Source organism: Tiliqua scincoides, chromosome 3, assembly GCF_035046505.1.
Source record: "Tiliqua scincoides isolate rTilSci1 chromosome 3, rTilSci1.hap2, whole genome shotgun sequence".
NCBI lineage: Eukaryota > Metazoa > Chordata > Lepidosauria > Squamata > Scincidae > Tiliqua > Tiliqua scincoides.
Window position 1 is genome coordinate 183,605,136 of NC_089823.1, and position 13,181 is coordinate 183,618,316.

At 43.5% G+C, this 13,181-nt stretch overlaps 1 protein-coding gene across 1 annotated transcript; it reads right to left on the reverse strand.

Annotated features, from left to right (window-relative positions):
• Window positions 1-486: 486 nt before the first annotated feature.
• On the reverse strand, window positions 487-12,963 carry DUSP5 (dual specificity phosphatase 5). Its single transcript, XM_066620401.1, has 4 exons — window positions 12,373-12,963; window positions 7,409-7,551; window positions 5,527-5,746; window positions 487-3,081 (listed from the first exon to the last, which is right to left on the reverse strand). The coding sequence occupies exons 1-4, from the start codon at window positions 12,785-12,787 to the stop codon at window positions 2,645-2,647; spliced, it is 1,215 nt and encodes a 404-aa protein (XP_066476498.1). The 5' UTR covers window positions 12,788-12,963; the 3' UTR covers window positions 487-2,644.
• Between the last annotated feature and the right edge of the window lie 218 nt (window positions 12,964-13,181).

A 13,181-nucleotide genomic window follows, 5' to 3' on the forward strand; every position in this document is an offset into this window, starting at 1 on the left:
ATTCCATTACCATAGTCTTCTCCCACTCCAAAAGCTGGTGGGGGAAGCTGGATTATTACAGCTTTAAAACTGTTCAATGGTCCCGATTCCCACACAAGAAATGCTAGGATTGGTAGTTTTGAGAAAGGAATAGTGGTCCTGAGTGTTCTCATATGGTGTTTAATTGGATAGAGACATTAAACACATTCCATTTAGGAATGTGCAAGGAAGGGACTTACAAGGAAGAGACTTTTGCTACCTCTCCACATGGGATATAGCAGTGCTGTAGCACCCCTATGAAGAACTCCACACTTCCACCCTTTGGCCAGCATATTTTCATAGTCCTTTATAATAACCATGTGCCCTGGACCATAACAGTACTTCTCTCCCCCCCCCCCCCCAAGTCATCTGCCTGGACACATGTCATCCATGGAACAAAAAGTGTTTTAATTATTATTTTATACTTTATTTTTTTTAAAAAGGTTTTGTTCACAGTCACAAGTTTTCTAGGCAATTATTGCCATTTTCCATATGTATTTTTAAATGTGATAGACAAAGCAATAGCAGCACATTGAACCACCTGCAGACACACAAGCTAAACAAATAGATCCCCTGCAAAAGTGTCCCCTTTGGCTAAGAAATGAAATTATTCCACTCCCACAAACGGGACATGGTAGAGACCAATATATGGAACAGTAAGCCGCACAACATTCATTGAGACCACACAATGCACAGATTGATCACACTTCCATTAGATTGATGCAGTCATTTCCAGAGCTGCTCTCTCCCCCCCTTTTTTCCAAGCTAAAAATCCAGAAATTCAAACTGCGATGAGCAGAAAAAAATAACCTTGACTGGGTAAGCATTTGAGAATTCTAAAACAATTCTTTATGAAACCAATTGATAGGTGATAGATAGGCTAGAGGGTGTGATCATTTCAGCCACAATTCCAGCTTCTCCACTCCAAGTTGCTTAAAGACCAGTATAAAACAAGAAGTAGCGCTCTCAACAACAGACCAGGGGTCTATCGGAGTAGACTGGACAGTTTCTCCTGATTTTCGCACTGTTAACTTATCCACAAAAGTTAGTCCTACCAGTTACTGATCAACCATATTTTGATTGGTGTTTTGGCCCTTAAGCCAGTCATAGCCAAGGAACAGAATATGCAGGTGTATCGTGGCCTTTCCACCACAAGATGCCAGGAACAGCTAAGCAGTGACACAACAATGCACATTGTCAAGTGATGGCTGGCTCTCATCATGTGTGTCCATTTGTGTGTCTGCCACACTCTCATCTACCCATAGCCCTGTTGCTATCATTTGTGGATATTGCAATGAAAACATTGCAGCCATATCTGGTGACTGAGCAAGGTTTAGAGGGGCCATAATTGCGGTCTGAAATGGAGGACATTTGCTATGGTCTATGTCCCCTGCAGAAATAGCAGGAACCTCCTGGATTGGAAGAAGATGTCCTAGAATGAGTAATAATACTTAACATTATACAGTGCATTCCGAGTTTGCAAAAATATGCTTCACAAGTAATATTCTTGATGTTATCCTTACAACAATCCTGTAAGGTAAGTATTATTATCTTCATATTGCACCTAGAATAGCTGCAAGCTGAAAGGGAATGGCTTACTTAAGGCCACCCAGTAGAGAATTCAAGGCAGAGGTGAGATTCAAATCACGGAAGTCCTGATTTGAAGCTCTGTCTTTTAGCCACCACAGTACACACCTTTAAGTTAAGGAAACCTGAGCTGGATTCAGTTGGAAAGCAAGGTATGTTTCCCACACAGCCATTGGCATTTTAAGTTCTGGATCAGTCTTAGGCCATCTAGAAATCTACCTAGCTCTGATCCAGAAATGACAAGCATCTGAGACTTCTGGGAAAATGCAAAGCTCTGATACAAGTCATCAGGAATGGAGGACTAGCAGGTGCAAGAAGAGTTTACTATCCCTCTCCCCTCTTTCTGATGTGCTCATATCCTGCAGCCTAGGACTAAAGAAAAAAAGCAAAACAGGAAAATGCAGACATTCAAGTTTTTGCCACCATCAAAATGTCAGGGTTTGCTCCTTTCGTAAATTGTGCTTTCCATCACAGCTCTGCCTTCCTGACACAGCTGTTTATTGCTTACTCTTTAAAAACAAGGCTGTAATTAAAGAGAGTGAGGGAGACAGGAACTGAGAAGCAATCAGACAGGTATGACTATTTTTTTATGTGACTCTTTCCTCCAGCAAGGCCTGGAAGTACAGTAGTAGATGCACACACAGTCCAGAAGTTCTTTAAAAAACAAAAATCTCTTCAAGATGCATACATTTTTAAAGACATTCACTCTTTTGAAAGCATGGCCTAGCCTGTGTCCATTAAGATATGTTCTCATCTATAATGAAGGGTGTCTACTTTGGGGAAGAGCATCTTCTGGCTCAAAATCAAATCCAATGTAATTCAAGCTAAAGCAAGAGCTAGCTAGACAAGATAAGGACTTGAAACTGCATAGCTAGCCCAAGCTTTGAACGCCAACTGCCTCTCAGTATAAACACCCTTCCTGGTATAGATGACACCCTCACGTTAAATGCCTTGGTATGAATGAAATTCTTAAGGTCCTCTATATTGCAAGTTGATGAAATGTTTGGTTGTACAGTCTCTCATTCTCTCACTCTGAAGCTCATGAGATTGTATTGTCTCTTGCTCCCAGTAAGGTCCAGCAGGATGACGATGTAGCAATTGGGTTCAGTTTTAGTGGATGGGCTGGGGAGTGAATGGGCACGGAATTCAAAACTGAGGTAGGAAAAGCATAACAGGAGCCTTCAAAGCTTTTGCTCAAAGTCAGTTCTTCTGTGAAGAAAGACACAGCATCCCTTTTGCAAGAGGTGACAGGCGGGCTAGGAGCAGAAGACAATATTTCTGACTCATACTGTAGCAGCTGGCCCATGAAACCAAAGTTTGGCGAGATCAGACTCCTCCGTTGTTTGATGTAATCAAACGCCTCCTCCAGACGGAACTTTCTCATTTTCATGAGATAAGCCATGCAGATCGTGGGAGAGCGAGAAATTCCAGCTTCGCAGTGCACCAAGATTTTGCCCCCTGCCCGTCTGGTGCAATCTAGAAGGAAAGAGCAACACATTGAATATATCAGTTTTCGTTACAAGCGGATGTTAAGAGTCAACTTTTAGAGAAGGGGCAAGCAACACATGACTGGGGCACTTTCAACTACCCATTGGGTCTTTGGAAACATTTTTGTTTTAAGTTTCTGGCCTTCACAGTTGTGACAGATGAGCTTAGAAGCATTATGGCCACATGTGCTAATTGGCCGAGCATCTCACAAGCAAGAAGTGGCTAAAATAATTGGTATGCAAATGACTTTCCAAACCTTATACCAAAAGCCCTTTCCTAAATGTATAGGGCTGCCAGAAGGTGTTTCTCAAACTGACTAAATTTTCAAATTGCCAGAAAATAAAATTCCACAGTGCCTGCCAACTGCAACCTGGCAGTAACCAGATTTATTCAAATAGCATTTATGGCTGTATAATAGACTAACAAGATTGAATAAAAGACAATGAGGCTTTCCACCTCCTCATCTTGCTGAACAGTAGCAGATCTAAAACATCAATGACAAATACTACAATATCACAAAAGAACTCAGGCTCTTTTCTCAAGCAGCACAACTGTGTGGCAAAAGGTGCGGGTATGCTGCATATTCCCCTCCAATCTGTTGAGGAGATGTTCCTATCCCCTCATTGGTTAAGGCGCATGAAAGGTACTGCTTTTGTCCCCACCCTGTGGGCTCTTTTGGTAGACACTCAGTATGCATTTTAAACAGGGATGTCAACTCCTGGATTCCTGGAGTTTCCACCACAAAGTGCACAATAGTCTAAAATCTCTAATTATAATCCTGGATAAGTGGCACTTGGACTTAAGTCCGGCTATAGATGGCTTAGGCAGAACTACCATTTTATGCCACAGGAGGCCCCAAGGTTACTCACACAATTCAATTATTGTTAAGGTTAAGATGAAAAAAACTGCTGAAAATAAGCTCCTTGTACAAAATGGAATAAAAATAGCTTTGGCCCTGCTTTGGGGAACTTGAGCAACACATTCCCAAGTTTCATCTTAATTTTGAAAAATGATCATTAGATATATCTGCCATGCTGTATTGTCTTGAGGATTAAATATTTGAATTGCAAATTGTGAGACTGCTTGATACAAGTTTAAAAAAATTAATATGTTCTTGGAAGCAAATATAGCATTCTCAATTTAAAACTGAAAAGCCAAATAAGCTACAGCTGCAATTCTATTATTTATAGCATTAAAGGGATAGCAATAGTTTGCTATTAAATAGGTCACATACATTATCTCAGTAATCCTACAATAACCCTGTAAGGTAGGTTTGAATTATTCCCAAATTGAAGTTGGGGGACTGAGGCTGAGAGATAGTGGCTTATATAAGAGTATGTAACGAGTATAGTACATGGCAGAAACTGAAGTTTGCAAGTCCTGGTACAAAACCCATGGATAATGCTGTAATAGTTTGTGAACAGCTAGAGGTTCTTGTTTGAAAAAGCCAAAGGAGACTTTCAAATTGTATCTACTGGTTGCTGAAACACTTTCTTAAAACAGGGTATCAATGACTCAAGTTTGTGGCATACTGGTAGGCAGTTGTTCCATCACTAAATGATCTTGCCCTCTCTGCATATGTCAAATGCTCCTGGGGCTCTCCTGGTCAGCAGCTCCACCTTCCTACTCTCATCAGCTCTGGAAGTGTTAAAGCAAGTGACTTAAGGCTTTCCCAGTTGCTATTTTATGCTAGATATTTTTGTAACCCTCATAGGCCAATTTCTGTGATATTAATATTTAATTGTAAACTGGCTTGGAAGATACAGTACATTAATCATTCTACTGACCCCATGGATGTGCCTGCTCAGGTCATGGTATGTACATGCACCTTAGGCCCCTTTGTGACTTCTGTGTGAATTTTCTTAATATTGGGTGTGGGTGAAAGGAGGTCATTCAAACTATCCCTCTACATACACCACTAAACCTACTTTTAAAGTGATTAAGGAAACTGGCTAGGATTTGCATGCATTATGAGTACTTTCTCAATCATGGGGCCAGTCAGCTGATTAAAGCTGCAATCAAACTGACCCCTGTTAACATCATATCAGTATCATAAGGGTGAAGGATGATTTACTTTTTAAAAGGTGTGAGCAGTGAATTTTATCTTAACCTCTTAAAACTTTTACTAAGCCACACTACATGAATTCATGCAACTTATTTCCATGTAGGTATTTTGTCATATATAAAATATCCCTTACAGAGAGGCAGAGATATGGAGAGGTGAGATAAGGAGTATTAGGAACGTGGATGATGGTATTGCAACACCACTGGAGAACATACCGTAGTCAGTGTAATATGTGCACCACACTATTTTTCAGACCATTTACACCAGAGTCATGCTATTCGTTTCAGTGAAACTATACTTGTGTGATGCAGGTTGATGCCAGAAGTGACATGATGCTTGTTTTTTGTCTGCAAGAGAGATTTACTCACCGATAAATTCTATAGCTTCCTGGAAGTGTGAGCTGATGTCTGCTGTGTGACTGTCTTCCACTGGAATCCATTTATAGCAGTATTGGTCTGTAAAGGGCTCAGAGCTCTTCCTGGAGACATTCAGGAGTGCAGTGATGTTCAGATTGGCTAAGAACTCACACTTGGAAGCATGGTAGGCACTGCCAAGGTACAGGAAGGGCAGGATCTCCACCGGGCCACCCTGAAAGACAAAGAACCACATGTAATTACAGGGAAACATTTTTGTGTGCGGTTTTTTAATTTTCCACCAGTAGAGAAACTCCACACAGGGTGTAGGCTGTCCTTTGGTAACAGGGTTATTCCAGACACCATTCTGCACAACCACAAGAACACCCAAACAGGAAGAACCTTGTAAGAGAAGTGGTTTCTGTGCGTGGGGGCATTGAGGGCCACTTTCACTACCTTCGTAACAGCAGCTTTGCCTCCCAGGCTGATCCTGCTGCTCCCATCTGCACTATCAGGACTGTTACTAGAATAACCCTTTGAGCATGAGGCTGGTGGGCAAGTGGTGCTCTAATTCAGATTGTTGATCACCTCAAGCCCACACATGTTGAGAGTTCCCTATGAGGCTTGTATTGCTGCTCACTAGCAATCTCAGCAACAGATAAGTCCTTTCAGAAAATTAAAGGTTTTCATTTTGTGAAAGTGTACAATCAGAGCTATTCCAGCTTTCCTCAGGAGTGGCATCAGCTAAATTGGGCACTGGCTGAGGGGCCCAGCTCATGAAAGACCCACCTGACTGGGCCAATACCTGGGCCCCTGAGACTTGCACCTCTGTTGAGCCAGCACTCCTATCTACATATGGGAAAATCCACCAAAAGGTATGTATGATCACACATCTCATGGTATATTTAGTACAAGATAAAATAACAGTCATTGTTACTACACCCATGTACCTAGTCAGGGCTTTAAAAAGATTATGTCACAACAAGCCAAGTTCTCCACCAAGAAACAAACTACTATGGAATGTTTGGTGTTCCCAACAGTGTATAAATTACACTGTATAAATTAAGCACTGTATAAATTAAGGCCATATCTGCATAATTTTGTTGGTGCTGGACAGAGGAAGAGACAATGAGTGATGTAGGTCACTGACGCTTGCCTGTCTCCTTGATCACTAGAAATCTTGCTGGGCCCTGCCCTTCTCAGAGATGTCACTAGGCATTCAATGTCCACGCAATTTCAAACCTCTTTCTGCAGTATTAGAGGTTATCCCTGCTCCAGGTAATATTTTCTGCACAATCACAGAACATACATGGGTCCTGGGGTGTTTATATGGTCATGTGATCTGTTGACCCAAGTATCTAAAATATAATAGCACTAACATTATAGCACATATAGAATTAACTCATGCTGAGAATCTGCACATAGTCCAATTACAATGTGAAGCATGAAGAGTGAACTTATTAGTAGCCCAGTAGCAATACCAAACACATAGCCAAATACTGCTAGTATTAAATGCCCCAGGACTGAGTCATAAACAGGTGGATAACCTTATGCAGTTCCTCTAATTATGCTACTTTTGTGGAACAGGTAGAGTCATAACATCCATGCCTCACATTTTTAGAAGCATATACATAATCACGGAACCACATTGGTGCTATTTGATCACATACATGGGTCTCTAATTTCACCTCTTCCATTTGTTCACATAACACCATTGGTAGACAGGACCACCTGAATCTCTCATCTGGAACATGGCAGACATGCATGCTGTCTTCTTTTGTCACATTACCAGACATGAATAAAAGTGAGCTAGTCAGTTATGAACAGGATGATGACAGGAAGAACCCCAAGGAGCCCAAGCGTAGGTGGAATTAGTCATATCTTCCCCTAAACACACCTGATCATATGCTGGTTTGTGGTAAATGCAGTGTTTCTCATACAGGTTGTTGATGCTTCTCTCATTTTCAGTCCTCTCTTGGGATACAGGCTTTACATCTACACAGAACTCAGGGTACTGCGAATAAAAGGTTTCATATCCTCCTGGGGGAAAGAAGCAAACAAAGAAATATGAATTAGGAGGGGAGGAAACCCACTTAATTGTTCTGGATCACTAACAAAAATGTGAGATGTTGCATGATTTGCTATACCATTTCTTTCATAAAAAGGAGGATTTTTTTCTGCAAATATTATGCAGTGCTCAGCCAAAGGAAAAATATTACCAGTTGTTACTTTGTCAAAAAACAAAATAATCAGAATTACAGTTTTTTTTGCAAATGGAAATATGTTGGTTCTGTTTAAAGGATTGTAGACAAAACCTAACTATTTTGTATTTTTTAAAAGAGTATTTATTGGATAGTTTCATGTTTCTGACCGTTTAAGAAAAAGCAAATGCAGAGGAGCCCTTTGTTTTTTAAAAAATCCACTGATTACTAATGCTTATTTCCTTGCCCCTGGACAAATAAAATGGATCCATTAAGAGCCATGAAACTTAATGAACTCCTAGGATAGACTCAGCCAACCAAATAGCCCCAGATGAACAGTTCTGCACTGTTAAATAGATCTGCTAAGTTTACTGCACAATTAATGAAGATGAATCTCTCAGTTAAGAGCTTGTTTCTGAGCAAGTGTGGCATATATGCATGTCAACCACACTGTGTACAAGTCTGCACTGTCACAAAAGCAACACAGGTTTTGCTCCATTCACATGGCACTGCAAAAATCTGTGTGCAATGCTTCTAACTAAAAAGCAGCCGGATACAACTGTTTCAATGAATCTGGCCATTCAAAGAACCATATTTCTGTACCTTTACAAGTGGAGATAACCACACTGGATAGATTGAGGGTATGAATCTCTACCCAAGGAATACTACCCAGCATCGCATAAGCTGGCATTAACAACTCGCTCAGATTTCTAGCATATCATCTCTCTTGAGTGGCTGCATGCTGAACATTTTTAGGATATTGATGGCGAGAAATACAGAATGAAGGAATCAATCCAATGTCAATTAAAAGTTAGCATGAGCTTCAACAGATTCCAACAACACTATTTATAGAGTATCTGCAATGCAGAATATCCACATCTCTTCTTTGTTCTCCACTAAACGCCACCATATAAACACTTTTAAAAACTGGATAAGGAAGCCCATTATTAATGAAAGCACGGAATTTTAAAAGGATGGTGAAATCATATAATCACTTCACCACACATCAGTAGTTGAGGTATGGCAAAATTCTTCTTCCCACTTGGTAGGCTGATGTAGGGCATGGCTAACCTGGGGAGAGGGCATCAAAGTAGTTTGATCATCTGAATGCAGATCTAAAAGTCTCTGTCACCCATGAAAACATATACTGAGCATGTAAATGGGGAAGGGACTCAGTGTGTACAATGTGTGTTGTGTGCACTGGTTTCCAAGTTCAGTCCCTGGCATTGGCATGTACAGCTGGGGAAGGTCTCTACCGGAAACCCTGGATTGCTCCTGCTAGCCAGTGTAGACAGTACCTAGCCAAATGGACCAATGGTCTGACTCATTATGCTTCATACATTCATTGTGAACAGTCAACTTTCTTCCTCCTTGTTGCTTTGAAAGCAATTCCATCACCCCCTTGTCTACCTGCTGGCAGTCTGCAGATATAGTTTTATATATTATTTAATCATTCTATCTATTCTGTCATTCTCTGCCCATGGTTTCACAAATGAACAAACAAGGGAATCAGGCCAAAGAGAAAATGGTTTTCTCTTTGCCACTCATTTCTCTTGGATTGATATTGTCTTTGCTTAGGAGGTGAGAAGAAACCAGAAGCCCTTGAGTATTCACAGGATTTGCAAGCAGTTCTTATTATGAGTCACCTTTTCAGCAAAACCTCCAACTCTCTAGCTCATGGCTTATTCTCCCCCCACTCACTGAACTCCTTTGCTATTATTTCTGTGAATACTATATTACTCATCTTGCTAGAGAGTTGCTTCATTTTCACCATTAATGATTAAAATTCAAGGCACAGCAAAGAGGCAGCAGAATCGCCCACCTTCTAAAATGACATTTAGGTCTGCAGCCTCCCTTTGGAAAAAGAATGACTTGTTTCAGAGTAAGACAAAACACCAAAATTATACACCCTTCAGAGATGTGTTGCCCCTACATAAACAAAACAAAAGGTAGCCATTTCAGAATGAAATGTATCAATGCCAGGAAAAAGCCTTATTGACAAGAGGTGAATTTTTACAGAAATCTGTGATTATTGTGGAACACATAACAGCAATGCAGACATGAAATGAGGATTTTTCAAACTTTAGCTGGGAATCATTCTCAATCAGTACTATTCCTCAGGTTTTTCTCTCCAAAAACAAAATCTACCCTTGTATAACTGCAGGTCTAAGACCCCTAAGAAAATTCTTTTAAAAAAATTAAATTAAAGGAAAGACCTAACAAGGATTATGTCACTCAACAGTAAAAGCAATTCCCTGAAGAGCTGAACTGCAGCTCTATGGCAGCTGTTCACTGACAACAGTTCTGACTCATGCCTTTATCTCAGGATGACTGCCCAAGTCCAACCCTGCTTAGAAACTTCATTCCATTCAATAGTGAATTTTCTCTCACACGTCACTGTACAGACAAAACCCTTCAGATAAACCCCAGGAGTTTTTTATTACTTTATAGCAAAACCATTCAAGTCAGAACTGAAAGCCATAGAAAACTCAGAAAGAGAAATGGTTTATGACTCAAAAAACACACATGTAACCAATTTCCAGACGTTAAATGCAACCCACAGCAACAACACTGTGCATTCCAACTAGAACACAGTTTTTAGGTTTTAGAGTGCAGAGTTACGAGTTCTTACACTCTCTATAAGTCTGTCTTTCAAAGCTCTTTCAAGAACCTTCAATATGTTATCCTCTTGATACCTATCTCTATACATGTAGGCTAGAGAAATACATATTACTGGGGTCTTGGGACAGAATCACTGTATTGATCAGCCATTCCAGAATCTTCTGGGGCCAGATGGTGACACAGGATTACTGAGGTTTGATCAACGCAGCTCCACTGAGCTCTGTACCACTGCAACAGGAGTGAGAACCCCAACATGTCCGGCTACTTCAAAGGCATTTTAAACAGAAATGAAGTACTACTGTTGAAGGAAAACTGCACAGGCCGCCATTTGAGTTAGGCATACTGTGTAGATTTTGCTTCATGTTCAGCACTGAAACAAAAGAGCGTCTGAAAAATTAGTTTGGGAGACCATCTCTCCCAATGGCAGTAGACATTAGTAGGGCAATAGTGGGGTGAAGGTAGACTCTTCCCTCCCCCCAATCAGGAGCATAATACCTTTACCAGGACCAGCTTTGTGACTTTAAGCCATTTCTGCCCAAAGTTGCATGTATGCAACAGAGATCAAATGTGTACACCTGTGGGCTGAGCAGAAATGGGTTAAATGCACTATTATTCTACTGTGACAAAAGCACAATTATTCTCCAGAGAGACAACTATTCACAGGTAGCTTTACTTCATCTCACAATGCTTGCAGAAAATTGGTTGGCAAAGATGGTTCATTTCACAATTTGCAAGGAACTATCCTTTGGGGGGCACTGCAGGTTTTTCACCCTACTGACTTCCTTTGGTTTAAGAGGTGGGAAGATGTGCGATTCTGAAAGGTTGGACCCTTGGTGTGCTCCCAGAGCCCATGCATCTATGCTAATTGATCAGCAGGCACATTTACTACACTAGGATTGAACTTGGGAAGCAGGCCAAAGCTGCCGGAATACAAACTCAGAACGGAAAGCAAATTCTGAAACGCTTCCACCCAGGCTCGCCCAAACCATTCATTTTGAGACTTCAGAACCTATCTCCCCACCACCTATGTGTCTCTTTGGATAACTGTAATATTCTGACTGAAAGGAACCCAGATCTGACATTTCAACAGGGTCAGTAATTACCCCTCAGTAATTATTGCTGAGGGTCAACTACTTCACCCTCAGAATGGATATCAATTGTTCTCCATGCACATATTAAACACATATTCTTTTCAATTTGGGGTGGGGGGTCAACTGGAGTCAGTCAGTCTCCCAACTCTCTTGTTTTGAAAGTGGATAAAAAAATAGGAATTCATTTTGGGGACTGGATGCAAGGGGGATGCTGAGGCTCCTTGGCCACAGCAGGGCAATTTGATCTCCTTTCTTGGTTGGAAAGCACACTGTGCAACTCCCTCCATGCCATCTATTCTTAACTACGCCGACCCTTGCCACATTGCCCCCAGGAAGGAACTTCACCCGCCTAATACCCAGGTCTGCAAAGTCTTCCTGGCATCCTAAACCAGTGGATTCCCCCCCCCCCCAATGATGATGAACTCTCCCATTGAGCCTCCAGAACTCCAGCAATGGGGCTGGAGGAAAGGAGGAGTGATTCAAAGACAGGCTGTGGCATCTACAGGCGAGCCCAGCGTTTAACACCCTACTGACAAGCGCCTCCAACACGCCGGGCACAGAGTGATCAGCATCATTCGTGGCTTCCCCTAGGGCTAGGCACTCCCAGGGCTGCTGCCATTCTCGAGCAGGGCTGGACGCGATTCAGTACCAGAGTCTCCGAGAGGGAACTGCGGAGGTGCAACTTCTCGCCCATCCACTCCCCAGCCTCCGCCAAGAGAAGCAGCACATACCTAACTTCGGCTACAATCCCATTGACTACAATGGGACTTACTTCTGAGCAGACAGTCACAGGCTTGGGCTTTCAGGCCGCCATCCAAGCCACACTTTCCTGGGAGTAAGCCCCATTGACTATGATGGGACTTACTTCCGAGTAGGCATGCATAGGGTTGGGCTCTTCCTCCCCCAGCCTCCAGCCCGGTTGGGTGCCAGCCGCCTCCCCCGCTCACCTTTCAGGAAGCAGACCCTGGCGCCGGCCTCGGGCAGGCTGGTCAGCAGCGTGTTCAGCACGATCTGCGCCGTGCTCTCCTTCTTGAGCTTGCGGCAGTGCCGGGTGTTCTGGTCCAGCACGATCACCGCCTTCAGGCGCCGCGCCGGGGGCGGCACCCCCTTCTCCAGCCGCTCGCCGTCGGGTGGCAGGAGCAGCCGGCCCCGAGCCGCCTCGTCGGGCACCACGAAGTGCAGGGGCACGGGGCGGCCGCGGGCGCGCCGGAGCACCACGGAGTTGAGGTTCACGTTGAGCGACTCGCGCAGGCAGGAGGCCGAGAAGGAGAGGTAGGGGCGGCAGTCCAGCACCAGGCAGCCGGCGGGCTCCTTCCGCAGCAGCTGCTTGAGCTGCCGCGAGTCCAGCGCGGTGACCTTCATGGCTGCCTCGCTCCTGGGGCTCGCCGGGAGGCAGTGGGGACTGGAGCTCGCAACAGAGCCGGAGGGACTGCTCGCCTGGCCGTCCGCCTGGCCCGTCGCTTTTAATACCTCTCCTGGCGGCCAGGCCCGCGCGCCCCTCCCCGCCGCCGCATGTCCCTCCCCGGACCCAAGCAGGGGATTCCGCTCGCCGGAGCGGGCAATTTATCCTCTTGTGAATGAAACGCCGGGGCCGCGCGGCAGTGTCCAAATAAGGAGACTGACGTCAGCAGAACGTTCCCCGGGCGGACCTTCCCCTCCCCCAAGCCACGCCCCCTCGCGTAGAGGAGATTCCCTCCCCCAGCAAGGAAGGAAGGCGCTCGGAGAGCAGAGGCGCTGCTCGGTCAGGCGTTAGTCA

Bases quoted from the DNA above. Each gene is read 5' to 3' on its own strand.
- DUSP5 (XM_066620401.1), bottom strand. From the start codon at position 12,787: ATGAAGGTCACCGCGCTGGACTCGCGGCAGCTCAAGCAGCTGCTGCGG. The intron at 5,747-7,408 runs GTGTGTTTAGGG...TTTGTCTTTCAG, and splicing joins ACAAACCAGCATATGATCAG to GGTGGCCCGGTGGAGATCCT. The intron at 3,082-5,526 runs GTGAGTAAATCT...CTTTCCTTCTAG, and splicing joins GGAAGCTATAGAATTTATCG to ATTGCACCAGACGGGCAGGG.